At 30.8% G+C, this 15843-nt stretch overlaps 1 protein-coding gene across 1 annotated transcript; it reads right to left on the bottom strand.

Annotated features, from left to right (window-relative positions):
* Nucleotides 1-5713: 5713 nt before the first annotated feature.
* Nucleotides 5714-9316, bottom strand: LOC106115702 (uncharacterized). The gene is made up of 6 exons (XM_013309158.1): nucleotides 9087-9316; nucleotides 8231-8355; nucleotides 7635-7724; nucleotides 7282-7445; nucleotides 6776-6901; nucleotides 5714-6497 (listed from the first exon to the last, which is right to left on the bottom strand). The coding sequence occupies exons 1-6, from the start codon at nucleotides 9134-9136 to the stop codon at nucleotides 5997-5999; spliced, it is 1056 nt and encodes a 351-aa protein (XP_013164612.1). The 5' UTR covers nucleotides 9137-9316; the 3' UTR covers nucleotides 5714-5996.
* Between the last annotated feature and the right edge of the window lie 6527 nt (nucleotides 9317-15843).

Below are 15843 nucleotides of genomic sequence, written 5' to 3' on the forward strand. Positions count from 1 at the left end.
CTTTAACGATACAAAAAGCTATTAAAACTGTTAGCTAAAAATTAATTACCAACTGAATAACAATTATTATCAATAATGACATTCTTTTGATAAGCAGTAATTAAAAAAGAATGTTATATTTTTAAAAGCTTTTTTTATTTAAGTCACGTAAGCAATAGGACGTGACTGGTAATAGATTTAAAATATGAACAGATTATTGCATTATAATATTTTTAAGTTTACTTATTGAGAAATATAGAAACGAAGTTTTTTTATAACATTGGCGTATAGCCATAAAATATTAAAATTATGTTGCGGGTCGATATTTCTAAATCGGGCATGAAATTTATTCTTCTATCTACAAATCTACATTGTAATGAATTGAATAGACCAGTTGTTATAAAATCAATAAGTCCGATTGATTCACCCAATAATAACTACTCTGGGAAAAATGTGAATGTTTCTTCTTCTTCGTCGTTACAGTATTTTCAGACTGGTCGTGGTCATCAAGTATCAGAGACCCGCTTTGCCAGGCGCCGCCACTCCTCTCTAGTCGCTGCCTTTATAGATTTACTTTGAAATAGAAATAATTAAAAACATACACTACTACGATCATTCCCCATGTTAGCCCGATCTAAAAAGATGGAGGTTATATGTCTGTTTTTTTTAATCGGGCCAAAGGAGTGATAGAAACTTATTAACGAGTAAGCCAAGTTCGCCATTTTATATCGGTCAGTTAATGGGTCAAACATTTCATGTTTAACAGACATAACTATGCCTAAAGGCCATTAGGGAATAAAATAATATAATCATTAAAACTGGGAAAAGTTGACAGCTTACGTGTCAAGCTAATTGTTTTACTGGATGATGTAGAAATATGAAAAGTAAAGCGACAGAACACGCCACGTACATTCAACGTACATGTACATTAAAGCTAGCGTTTAGTGGGCCTAGCAAGAGTATTTAAGAAAATCGCCTTCTTTGGGTTTCCGAAACCAAAATTTACATAATCCCAGTAATTAGCTTTAACAAAACAGATATAACAATAAGTTTTGAAAAGAGTTTATGGTCTTTGAAACGCAAGGTTAGTAGCCTACAATTCAATTGAAATAAGATAAATTTGAAATTTTTATTTAACAATAAGGACCTAAACTTAAAAAAAAAAATAGTTTTCAATTTTATTTTTAACTTTAAAATATTGCAAAACTTTATAGCACACTAATATTAGACAGTACTAGAAATATGATAAATGAAACATGATTATGTATAGACTTCCAAAATACGATCTCAAATAGTAAAAGTAGTAACTTTGGTTATACATTTGTCAGGCTAAAAAATACTCTTTTATAACCGTATTGATGTCCGTAATACATACGTAAGAATTTTAAGCCGAAACTTTTTAAAAACATTCGGTCATTGCTCTTTATATTTTAGAAATCTACGTCGATGTGAATATCTGTACAGTTATTTTCGTATACAAATCTAGATGTATAGAGTTATGCAATTTAAAACAAGTCTCGGTGAAAGTAGAACAACTTAGAGCGACTTCGCCGTCTCGAGGGTAGAATAACGTAGCTCCGACTGTACAACACTGACAGATTTCACACGTAAATGTGTTGAAATTGTATTTGAATTTGTACTGTTATAAATAACGCTTTCGTTCTGTTTCTAATATTGCATAGATGTTTAAAATAGAGTCTTTGTGATCTCATAACTTAAGGTTTCTTTAATTAGATGCTTATTTGTTTTTTATTAGAGTCTTAGAAAATTAAAAATGCAGTAATAGCATTTTATTGGAAATAATCTAAATCTGAATTAAAAGCCCACAATAAAACGGTAGAGATTCTCTTAAACAAAAAAAAAAAAGCTTTTTCAGTCTATCTTTCTTTTTACTAATTTAAATGTATTGGGCTTACATTGATAGCTACAATTACAATAAAACTTTACAGTGACCGAGTTCGTAAAATGAGTTATTTCCCTAATACGTAATTTCGTTCACATTTATTGGCGTACTTTAGAGCTTTGCTTGTTTCTAGTACTCTACCAAATTGGAAATGTTTTAACTAAATTAATTGTCCGTGAAATCGTTAAGGTGGATCAATAAAGATATTGCTTTAGATTACTGCTAAATAGTATGCAATAAAGTAAGTAAAAATTATTGTTCTTCTGCCATACTCATAGAAACTAACTGGTTACTAAGTACGGACTGGTTGAGAAACTATTAACGGCTCAATACACGCGGTAATAATAATATGAAGAAATGCGTATATAATTTGTACTGACACTATTCACAAAATAATCAGAAATAGAAAAATATTAATAAAGGAAAATGACAACCATAATAACAATTGTGAAGAAATACTAAACAGCTTGACCTTGCCCCGCCGATATCGACTGAACTTATACAGTAGTAATTTGACATTGACATGGAACCAATTGCCGTGATAAAATATACATGGCGGAAGTTCACCAATTTATCGACACGCTATTCGTAAGTATATCTGTAACTAGCTGTCGCCCGCGACATCGTCCGCGTGTAATAAAAGAAAAATTAATTAGTTCCGCGAATTTATTCTAACTTTTCTCATCTTTTAAAGATAAATCCGTTCAGCCGTTCTCGAGTTTTAGTGAGACTAACGAACAGCAATTGATTTTTATATATCTGTAATATCATGAAAGTGTACTTAAATATATATTTTTAAGTATAAACATTGTTTCTTTTAATTAAATAGAACATACAAAAATAAACAAAAAAAATGGAGAAAAAATATTATATATAGTTATAAAGTTCAAAAATGAATGACGTTTACACATTTCGTTACATGAAAGAGACGAAAGATGTAGCTTAGACGGGGTAGAGTGAGACAGGTATATTGCACCAAAAAAGCTGATGATTTTTCAAAAATAATTCAATATTTATTTATAGATAATAATAATATAAATTATCAGTTACGTTACTTGACAGTTTGACGATTGTTACCGGAGTATAATTGCTTGCTGAGCTATCTCTCATTACACAGGGTCGCGTTAAATGAATTTGGCTTAGCTAAGCAACACGTCATTTGAAATACAGTGACATTTCAGTGGTTCCGAATACATTTAATAGTTGAATAACCGATCATTAGAGATATCATAAACTTTGGATACTCAATGTATGAAAAGACAAAAGCTATCGTTCCTTAATAATTATTTATCAGCAATCATGTTTTGAAACTACAACTCCAAGAAGAAAACAATCGAGTAACACGTATTCTTCTCTTGAATTTTTTACCGGAAACAAAAAAAAATACGATGCCATAAATGAACTTAGTTACTTTTACGTTAATGGTTTCAGGTAATTGGTTTTTACAAAATAACTTAAAAAAAGAAGTTTTTGTAAAAAGAACTTAAATTATACACAGATTTTTTTTATCGTTTTTAAACAAGACTCCAATACTATTTTCTATAAAGGAAGCAAAAATATGAATACATTATTCGGTATAACAGAAGGAAGAAAACGATCGAATATTCCCAATGAAATCGATTACGCAATGTCGCCTCGCTCGTAACTACGTGATGAGAATACCAATCGCGTGATCTGACGATATGCAAACCAGACAACGACATTGTTCCCCTTTTGACTTTATTAAAATACCCAGCGACTCCCACACCCTTAGTTACTTAACCATACTATCTTCTACATATGAAAGCACTCAAAAAAAACTTGTAACACGCAAGCTTTAAATTTATTCATGGTAAAAAAATATAAATCAATATTTTTGGCAATAACTCCATGAATTTTATTACACACACACACAGTCTGTAATTGTTTATTCATAAATTAGTTGTCTATTTTTCTACACAAATAATTATAAAATTTACATGAGGGAAGTCCTTTGCTGCTTATATACAGGTCTGCCTAGTTAAGGAGCGAAGGCAACATTGAATTTTGAATTTTTGTGTACAACAATAATAAAAAAAATCATTTTTTTTAAATTCATATGAATTTTAAGGTAACGGTTTAAATAAATATACCAACAACAATAAAATGTAGTTTAATAAAGCATACTGACTACGGTACTTTTTTGAGCTTTTAAGGGAAAAATACAATCAAAATTTCAACACAAGCGAAGTCAATTACGTCGAATCATAAAAGTTTGTACGTGAGAAAAATGTTTATGTTTTCGTAGCTTTGTACCGATTGGTTTCGTAGCAATTGTCCGACCGGCTACGGCGTAGAGTATATTATTGAAAACACGTAAAGGTAGTAAAGTACGTTGAGTTTTATTAAGTTTGTGTCATTGTAACTGAATATTTTCTTAATGTATTTTTTCTGTAGATACTGTATTTGTCAGTTGTAATTTCCGAAAATTATTGTGATTATTGTCCTTAAAAAACTGAGGTTGCTTTTTTGGGAAAAACTGGGTAATGCTGAAGAGTCAACAAGGCTGCGATGTTATTTTGTTTTTTACGCGTATTTTCCCAATGTATCAATCTTGTTTATCATATTTTGACAGTACTAGTTATTGATTATTTGTTATTTTGACCTATCACGTGTCATATATGTGTTTTATACTAACATTCATTTTTTTGAAAGAGGATCACAATATTTTCTCTAGATGTACTTAAACTCTCGCTTAGATGAGCCACAAATATTCTGCTCCTAGACTTTTTATTAAAGCCTACGCTGCTTCCCTAAAATGAAACGCGAATTCATTTGTTCAAGATTTCTTAAAGATAAACTAAAGTCCGTTTAAGTTAATAATTTGTTGAAACAGTGATCCGCTCCTTTACCTTTCCATCAGATTTTCAATCTACGTGCTTTATCTTAAAGAGAAATGATGTTTCATCAATTTTAAAGCTTTTGACTCAATTTTACTTAGTTACATAATATTGCGTTATCAATTGCTTGTTAAAATAAGTTAATACCGTCTAATTACTCTTAAGTATATCTAGGAAAATTGTTTATTTCAGTGACTAATAGTTTTAAACGACTAACAGCAGAAAGCGGACCATTACCTTATTTTTTGTTGTTGTTCAATGAATTAACATATGTGTGAAAGAGGATATGCGTAAGAAGGGGTAGACTCGGATATGACGGCTGATAGAGATGTATGGAGGAGTAGTACATACTGTGCCGACCCTCGATAGGGATAAGGGCAGGTTGATGTTCAGTGAGTTAACATATATACAGATATATATTGACACGTAACCTCATATAATAATGTATGTCCGAAAAAAATCATCTCCTATACATTTTACTTGGAGCAAAATTGCACAATAAAATACGACGCCGATACTGTTGCCTAACGACTTTAGAATTTTTAATGAACGCACACTTTGACAGAGGATCGAAAAGTTTCCCTTAATTACAACACTGGAAGTATGAGGAGATTATTGTAACAAATTACTCTTTCGTTTCGTAAATTTTTCGTTTAAATAAGTTTAAATTTAGACATATAATAAAGGTTTCGTATCTTTTCTCTTTTAAAACCACCCTGAGACGTTTATACCAAAGATTTATTAAATTAATATAGCTATAAAAATAAATAGACAGATCTTCAAGAGATATAAAGTAAAAATAATATATTTTTTTATTTTACAATAATTCAATATTTACTTATATTTACAATAAACCATACTTTCACGTTACATTATTATACGAGAACGTCACAAATGACGTCACAGATTCTTTTACTTACACGTTACATTAATTTTGTTCTAAATAACTTTGTTTTTTATTCGCTCATGGCATCCATTTGACTTAGCTGTTTTATGAAATAGAAAACAACTTGCTTTGTTTTGTCAATTTCTTTAAATAAATAATGAATTTTTAACATGACTTTTAATTTGCGCAATGTAAAAACGATTTCCGCTTTCTTTTCATTGATTTCCGCGATCTGTTATTTCGCTAATTATAACTTATATCTTTGCACTTTTTATAAGTCAAAAGAGGTACCATGTATTCAATAATGGTTTATAACCTCTTTAGTAATATCATCCAAAATTAATGCGTTTTTATAACGCACTTTAATTGGCTATCTGGCGTATCCTGCCAGTACTTTACCTAAGTATTCATGTGTTTTATTATCGCGTTCATCTTTTTCAATCACATCTTCTTTACTTTCAGTTCCTTGCGACATCTTTGTATTTGTAAATATATATTTCAAACGTTTTGTTGATTTGGTATTAGTATTATCTATATGATTAATGGAAGTCACTTCTCTCGTTGCGGGATAAGACGGGTCAATGAAATAGTATGCGGTTTTAATTTTTTTTCTACGACCAGTATATTCCTTTCTAATAGCTCCTCTGTCATAAATAGGATACGCTTCTTCTTTAGGTTTCGTTTCAGTGTCGTGAACTTCAGGATAATCATACACCATACTCTGTGCTACTCTTCTCCAGTTTTCTATTTCATTTTCATCGTATTCAGAAAACAGAGCTATAGGTGTGAATGTTCTTGCCGTCATCAACATATCTTCGTAATCAGAAATATATTCGAAAGGCTTGACGGTTTTTCTTTTTGATGATAGCCGCTGTAAGGATAACGCATATTAATACCTTACTAATATTATAAATGCGAATATTTAGTCGGATGAATGTTTGTTTATAGGTGGCTAGAACGGCTCAACGGATCTTGATGAAATTTGGCATCGCTGTATTACATAATCTAATTCTTATTCCGTAGGAAGTGGTGAGCAAAAGCTGAAGATGTATAAAGTGTAGTTTTTTGCTCATCAGCGATTAGTCATTAAGCAGTGTATAGAGCTATCCGATAAATTATTATACGTATTCAATAACAATATAACATTACCTTATAAGATAATGATGTACGTCTCCTCGTAGTTCTCGATGGTTTTCGCGCTTTATTTACATAATAGATATGATCCATTGCGGTTTTCATTTGATTGACGGAGCCTGGTACATACTGTTTTAAAACCTGTGTTTATAAATCTATATTAATATCTATATATAAAAAAGAAAGTCGTGTTAGTTACACTATTTATAACTCAAGTACGGCTTTACCGATATGGCTGAAAATTGGTGAGGAGGTAGCTTAGAGCCAGGAGACGGACATCGGATACTATTTATTCATTTTTCATTTTTTATTTTTAGTTTTCTTATATATCCACGCGGATGGAGTCGCGGGCGACAGCTAGTTATGAATAAAAGCTCTATATAGACGGGTGGACAACAAAATGATTCCTTAAGGGTTCCGTTTTTTTCCTTTCAACGTACGGAACCGGAACATTATAAAACTTTAAGTTACTACCAATGTATTGAGAAAAAACTTACTTGAAACTTAAAACTTGTACTTACGTCATTCAATGGAACATTTTTAGCGGTGATAGCGAATATAAGATTTTTCGGAACAATTGCCTCAATTGTCGTTGTGGATTCTGTCGTGGTGATAGCTTCCACACCAACTACACCAAAGTCTTCCTCTGTAGTTGGTCCATGAAATTGTTTACGACCATTCCGCCCTGAAATTTAAATAAAATGAAAATAACAAAAGACAATTTTGATACTACATACTTGAGTAAACTTTGTAACTTATAGTGTCTTATTAAATATCTAGTAAAGAATAAAACTGTATGGAATTAGAAATATTCGACATTATAATGGTATCTCCTAAGCTATTATCACAACACTACAGAGCCGTATTAACTTACTAAAAAAACTCTTAGGATCTTCAGGCCACCAAGTTTCCGCGTCCAAAGGACCGTTGATATCACGTCTTAAATTAATGGACAAAAGTGAATCTATAAGCAAAAAACTTGTCGTTAGCTCACCATAAAAATTAAAAATAAAAAAAAATACCACAACGAACGAAAAAAAATTTAGAGAACATGCTCTCAAAAAATATCTTAAACTCCTTATGCGGCTTGAATCTGAAATATATTATGACACCACACAACTTCTAGTAAGCTAGATAGTTGCAAATCGTTGAAATAATTTACAATCGTATGTATAATGTCTTTTACTGAGCAAATTAGTAATTAAATGAATATTTGCTAGTATACCTAAGCTCAAAACATCCTAGATAGTATGTTATAACTATTGCGACTACATAACTTTACTTTAATTGTATTAAAACATACCAACTAAAATACCATACATCCATACATAAAAAATAATTTAAAATATTTTCTATTATTAATATTTCGATAAACTAAAAATCAAGTACAAAAGTAATAATATATATAATAATTAAGCAATTACATATATTACAAATTCACCATAAGCCTTGGTAGCAAATAAATTTTACCATTGTATTTTAAAAATTCGGAAATAGAATAATGATAGCCAAATGCTATCCCTGATGCAACTGCTATGAAAAATAATAAACAAACAGCCCCACCAATGCAGCATGACATTAAAAAACTCCATACCCTGCAAAATAAACAAATGAAAGAATCATTAAATCGTAGTAATCGATGCGTTATTGGTATAGGAACCGGAAAACGTAGACAGAAGATATCTAATTACTCAGCAAACATAGAGTCTATCAGTGCGTAATTAAAAAAAATAATGTGTATAGTATGTGCTCTTCTAGTCCATGTTCTATGCCAAATGACATCAAGATTCGTTGAGCCGTTTCGGAGATATCTTCATACAAACATCTATCTACGTAATCTTTCGCATCTATAATACTAGCGGACCCGACAGACGTTGTCCTGTCTACATGTCTTTAATTTGAATAAATTAATATGAAGTTAATATTTGATGAAAATTGTGAATCTAAACCATTCCCAGATCCCCATGAACACACAAAAAATTTCATCAAAATCTGTCCAGTCGTTTGAGAGAAGTTCAGTGACATACACACTCACAGAAGAATTATATATATATAAAGATTTGTAAGATAGTATGTTAAGGCAAGTCAATTGACAAGTTCAAATATTGGTGCTTAAAGCAGCTTAATATTTTACACACTAGACATTGAAAATAAGCGAGAAGCTTATTGTAAAATACTCAAGAAGGGCGGAATTAAGAGTACCCGAAACCGACGGAAATGTATCGATAAATGAACGTGGAAGAGTCGAGTTGAGCTACGGTTGCGCCAAATGGAAATACATATCTGCTGTTGTCAATGATACTAGACATTATACTTAAAAACTTACCTCTGAATGAAATCAAAAATCCATGATATGTAAGTGAATATGCAACACATATTTTATTTGTATTAGATTTTTAATAATAACATATGTCATGAAATACGTATTAAAATCATTTTGTAAGCCGAAATTATTAACGGAAATTTTCTTTCACCTAAAAATTTTTAACATCACTAATAATTTAAGGGCACTATAATTTTAAATGCAAAAATAATTTACATGTTGTGACCAAATAATTGTCAAATTATCCAAATATCATATGGCTGTCAATCTGTCATTTTAGTGTTGCCCTTATATAATTTAATAACAGTTTATAAATTATTACTTCCTTGAATATTACACGATAAAACATTCAGGCACAAAACGGTATGTTTTATAAAGGGATTTTGGTATCAGAAGCCCACGGTAAGTGAATGTCATCGTTTCAATTTAATTTTGTTTATATCAGCAATTACATTAGGTTTTGTGCACATATTAAGAAAATGTGACTTACGTAATAGTTTCCTCACAATATACCGAACTTCTGCTAAACAAATTAGTTGCAGAAGGCTGTCGTGACATTAATAGTGTTACGCTAAAGTTTGATGGCCTCTTGCCACTATCCATTACTGCTGACAACAAAATCACATCAACCACATTCCCCTTTAAATTTGAACTTATAATTTAGAAATAGGACGTAGACAACTTTATTAAGCATATATGTAGTTTCTTAATTTCTAAATGGTTTCTGAAAACTTTTGTTACGGTAATTTATGCACCGATTTATATATTATAAGATAACATTATAGTGTAATGCAGGTCTTAGAAAGTTTAAATCAATAACTGTGAAGAATTGCGTAGAATATTTTCGTCTGTACGAAATAAGCAAATCTTAAGTTATTTGAGATTAAAGAAATGCTTTGTGCATACATTTTTATCTTAAACTTTAGCGTTGTTAAAACTTTATATAAATACATTTTTAAAATATAAAGTAAATATTTTCTTTGGAATTTGGTACTTACATTAAAATACCTTTTATCGAAATATAACAATTTTGGAAAACTTTAAATTTAAAAGTATTATTTTATCTTAGCTTACATATGGTGGTTCCGAAAACACTGTAACTTTGTAGTCGGTAAGGCATAGTTAACTAGTGACCACTATCACCGGATGTTGCTATGACCACTAAAGGAAATTGCTCGGGAAGTAAACATCCGCGGGCTGTAACCGCTAATGCACTCATGTTCTTTATACCACAATGTCTATAAAGACACGTGTTTCTTTGGAACATTCCCACTGTCATTTTTCATAACGAGCTAGCGCAACATACAAATGTTTTGTAGAATATGGTCTTATATCTAATTGAAAAGAGGAAGGGATAAACAGATGATGACTTATTTCATTTCCCTAGTTCTTCCTGCACTCCCTTTTTTATTTTTCTTATTTAGAAATAATTGATAGTGGACTGAAATTAATAGGGCTCCTACACCAGCGAGGGTGGCATATCCGTCCGCGCGGAACAAAAAAAAACATAATTGGGCTATGTGTTCTTCAAGACTATGGTATCAGCCGTTCTAGAGGTACCTCCACACAAACATCCATCAATCCATCTAAACATCCGCATTTATAATATTAGTAAGATTTTAAAACGTTGCAAAAGATTTACAGCTTGGTTTCTCATATCTTTTCAATACGACACTTATGGAAGGAAAGCTCGAACTATTCCTGCACTACGTATTCAAACGATACACCGACGTCACTTTGAACTATTTATATATCAATCGATAGTATTGCGACGCGATATGATTGTTTAAGGAATGTTTTCATGGTTTTCAAATATCTTACTGGAATTTTCTACCCAAAAATTGTATTGTAATCATAAAAATTAATAAATAAACATTTGTTGATCCAAAAAAAATTACAATTTCTTAGGACTCCGCCTACTGTGATAGATGGAGACTTGTTACAGGAGGTAGTGCTTTATCTTAATCTAGGTCTTAAATAGGTTCTATTTTATGCATATTTGTATGTGTGTGTTTGTGGGTGCGTGTGTGAAATTACTCGTACAACGTTGATGAAACAATAAGAAAAAAGCATAAATGCGAATTGAAACGTACAATTCTATCTTTTATTTATATTAAACTGTTTCTGAGAAGCTTTTATTAGTTAAACATAAATGTTTAAAGACGCTTTCAAGATCACTGTAAGTGATTTCTCAAGGGACTTTGATCTTCGTTCGGAATATTTCTAAATGCAGCTGCATATTGGAAGAGTCTTATCGATGTTTATTTTGATAGGTAATCTCGATTCCTAGTAAACTTTATATTAAAACGTGAAACGAAAACTTTGTATTTATTTTTTAAGGAAAATTAATATGAAATTTGATACAGTTAAATCTAATGCGGAGAAGTGTAATATTTAGGTATTTTTTATTAAAAAAAATCATCGATGGTGACCATTCTTTTAGGTATAATACCGCAAATATGGTGATTAATTTTAAGTGACAATCGAACTAACAATTCTGTAGAATTCTCAGTTTTATTTAGTATTCTCGTTTCGTGTTTCGTATCAAATTTCGTCAGTGAAAATTAAATTTGAGCTTCAACTAAATGCCGAGGGATAGCTGGAGACTTGTTGTGTTTAACAAACCGCTTTGTTTTCCAACAAGATAAATTAATTTGTAGGAACTTAGTTGCGGTAAGTTGAGTAAAAGTGTGAAAGTACGGGTATAATTTAATTAATTTCTGAAACCTTTGCAAAATAATTTAATCTTAAATAGCATTTTTATTTTTAAAGAGTAGTGGCCTGCTATTTTTTTATCAATTTGGTGTTAGATTTACCGTGGGCTTCTGATACCAAAATTCCCGTTTAAAACATATTGTTATTTCAGTTTTGTCAAAAATCACAGGATTGACGACATGTTTCATACAGAGATTTGTATCACAGAAACCATCGGTTACTTAGGCGATTTACTATAATGGGTTACATAATTTATTGAACTGAAACACCACAGCTTCATAAAATATATTCTGTATTCTGTAATTACTTTGCTATTTTATTATTCAAGAACACCATCTATCACATCCGCCCCTAAACTATTACTTGAATTTTAAGTTAACGTTTATAATCCTAAATAGACATGAATAAATAAAAACTTTATTGTGTGCCTTAAACCTTCGGGTTTGGTGAAATATTAGATAAATATATTATAAAGTTTATGTGTAAATTATGTAATAAATTTTAATCTAAAATTAGTTATTAATCATATAAATAATAAAAATTATTTTAATTAATAATTTTTAATTAAATATTAATATTTAATTATTACAACGATTATTATTCTAACCAAGCAATCAAACAACCTATAATTATAGCTTAATTATTTACATAGATCTGTCATAGTGATACCTCTATGATATTATTAAAATAGCAGTTTCAATGCTGACCTTAGTTCTTTATTGAGGCCAGTCAAGTTTCATAACCAATTAAATCAATAAAACCGTTTGAATCGATCAGAGAATTTGTGGCGTGCCATAAATATATGGCCAAAACGCTGGTACAAAAGTATTTAGACATTTAAATTTTATAGAATTAAAAAACTTGTATAAAATGTAACGCGATCTATCCTAAAAGAAGATAAGTGATGTTTTAATTGTGATCAAATGAATATCGTTTATTGCGCAAAATAAACCGAAGAAACGAATCAAATGAGGAAGAAAAAGTTTTTTAAGACGTATTCAAACTATTGGATTACATGTCCCTTATCAAGTAATCTTATGTTTACGTTATAAATATTGTATGTTATTGTCACAATTTTTTTTTATCAAATCTAGAATATTGTTTGGATAAAAGTTTTTTATACGCGACTACAAATTAAGAAGTGTTGACAAGTATATGTCAGAGAAGAAAAATAACGGCGGCTAAAGCAATCGGCTAGAGTGGCGGCATACTATATTAAATTAGTCAAACTTATCCCGCTATGCTACTCCCTTTTCAACTTACGCCGATTAAGAGCTTATGACGTGTGGCTTAGGGTATAGTCGACAAAAAAATGTTCATCAATATCTACCCTTATACCCCACTTGTTATTTGTCATGAAAGTTTTTATACTAAAAATTGTTTAAATTGTTTACAAAGCCAGTGAAACGCTTCCTTCGGTTTATACCAAATTACTTTGAGCCTATTAGTTTGGATAGAAGTTGGCAGTTATCTATGTAAGCCACGTCATGTTTCACTTACCTGTATTTTCGCAGTTCTTTTCGTAATATGCTTATCTTCGTGTGCCCGAGAATTACTTTACGCCAGGTATTTCACTCCCTTTATTCTTTAACTACAGAAGTATAGTTACATAAAATCTAAGAGAAATTCGAGTAATTCCGTTGGTGTGCACCCGCCTTTAAGCTCCGCAGAAAGCTGCAGCTTATCTCGTAACAAAATTGCCCGCGCTCGTTAATGGCTAATTTGAACGTCAGCTGGAAACTATCCCAGCTACGTTTGCTCCATTGTAGAGGTCAAAGAGAAGGTTAAAGAGTTTACATTATTTCACATGTAAATGATAGGTTAATACTCTCATAATGGTTTTACGAAATGGTATGTTTACCTATCAACCGTTCTACCTCTGTTGTTTACCTTTATTAACGATTTTATGTTACTACTAGCTGCCGCCCGCGACTCCGTCAGCGCGGAATAAAAAAACTTTGTAAGTAGCCTATATGCTCTTATAGATGTAGAATCTATGCCAAATTTCAACGAGATTCGTTTAGCCGATCCGGAGATACCTTTAAACAAACATCCATCCATCTATCTATAAAACAAAACATTCGCATTTATAATATTAGTCAGATTCAAAATGAAATATACAGATATAAGTAATACTTTCCTAATCTGTAAAAAGACTGAAATAATTTGAAAATATAATCTTGCAGAATTAAGTTTTTTATTTTTAATTAAAGCTAAAATACAAGCTTTAATTGGGGATTAACTGTCGAATATTGTTCCCAGGCCGAAGCTCTGCGGGCTGAGAATGTCTAATAATGAATATTAAATTTTAATCTCATGATATCATTTAGTCATTTTATTAAAAAATAAAGTGTTTAAACATGATTAAATAATATAAGGCTCAGACCCGAAAATTCTTAGAGTGTAAAAAAATATGTTAACAGCTATTGTGCAAACACGTATACTTGAACATTTATTTTTTTAATTATTTAATATAGCAATTCGCCACTATGTACCGTGCGTATCGGAACGTTTGAAACATATTATTATCTCTGTTTTGTCAAAGATAAAAGACAGGGATAACTATATATATTTTATTTTGGTTCCAGAATCCTACGGTTAGCAAATTAGTGCAAGTAGAGTACGTATAATATACGCTTTATTAGAGACAGTATGACCGAACCTTAATTAGTTTAATAGTGTATTTTAACGATTTTCTATTTACTTGGTATATCGGCACAACGATGTAAGGTTTTATTGTAATGAACATCTGTTTAAATCTCCAATGTGGTAACCATGGGTTTCCACTGCTGTTGTGTAACATATCATCACAAATCTTCTTCTGTTTGAAATAATAGAGACGGCAACATAATTTTGTAGAATTGTTTCAGCTACTCGTTTATTGAATATAACAAGTAATTATTATACAAATAAATAAATATTTATTGAACACGACGCAAAATATTCGCCTACGTTAGACCTGGACGTCCTTGTTTTGACCTTTAAGGACCACGCGATATTTTGTATCAAATAAATTCTCAATAAAAGCCAATTTGTCGACAATAAAGATTTCTTACAATCAAATAATTACATTGATTTATTAAGAATCGTCGAGAAAATATGAAAAAGATGGCGCAGAGATGTTCATGGAAACGAACAGTGAAATAAAAAATATTTAAGAAAAAGTATGATACAATTTTTAATACCAATAAATATTTTTTCTTTCGATCAAATACAGATAAGTTATATAATGTAAAATTCAATGAATAAAAATATATACCGAAAAATAGCAAAGTAATCACTTTATCTACTTAACAAAGGCTTATTATAATTGTATTAAAAATTAATCCAAAAAAGAACCTTTAATGTAAGAGTTTAACAAACAAAGTACAACAAGCTTAACTTTATTAATCTGCACCTAATGAACAGAGTTTTAAATACGAGATAATGACATTTATAATGGCTTTATAATCAAAGTAAATAGCTTAATGCGATTGTCACTGGCCTTTAAAATATCATTGTATTTTAATAAATCAATTCCTTCATTTATTCCCAAAATAAATTCAATGGCATAAAAATGCCAGAATGTTGAGTTCCCCTAACCATCGTTTACTTTTTTTAGAAAAGGATAGGAAGGAGAATAGGACTAGAATTTAGAATCAGGACCACAAACTTTTTAGAAGCATGGAAATGCTTCCACTTGGCGCCTGTATTCTATGACGTGGCACCTGATCATTTGTGCAATAGCTAATGCTATCACGGACATTGACACTTTTATCATATTACCGTAGTATTTGTGGACCGCGACTTCGTCCGTACGGAATAAAAAAAACCTTAATAAGCAGCCTATGTATTCTTCCAGATTATGTTCTACATGTGTGGCAAATTTCATCATAATCTGTTGAGCTGTTCCGGAGATACCTTGAAACATCCATCCATCTAAACTTTCGCATTTATAATATTAGTAAGATTTAATTAGGCATTGATATTTTCACAAACGCAAACAAATCGAGTGCATTTGATTTGCTTCTTTCACAAGCTATTTACATATAGTAAACATATCTAC

This window comes from Papilio xuthus, unplaced genomic scaffold (genome assembly GCF_000836235.2).
Source record: "Papilio xuthus unplaced genomic scaffold, Pxut_1.1 DF827777.1, whole genome shotgun sequence".
In the NCBI taxonomy this organism is placed as follows: domain Eukaryota; kingdom Metazoa; phylum Arthropoda; class Insecta; order Lepidoptera; family Papilionidae; genus Papilio; species Papilio xuthus.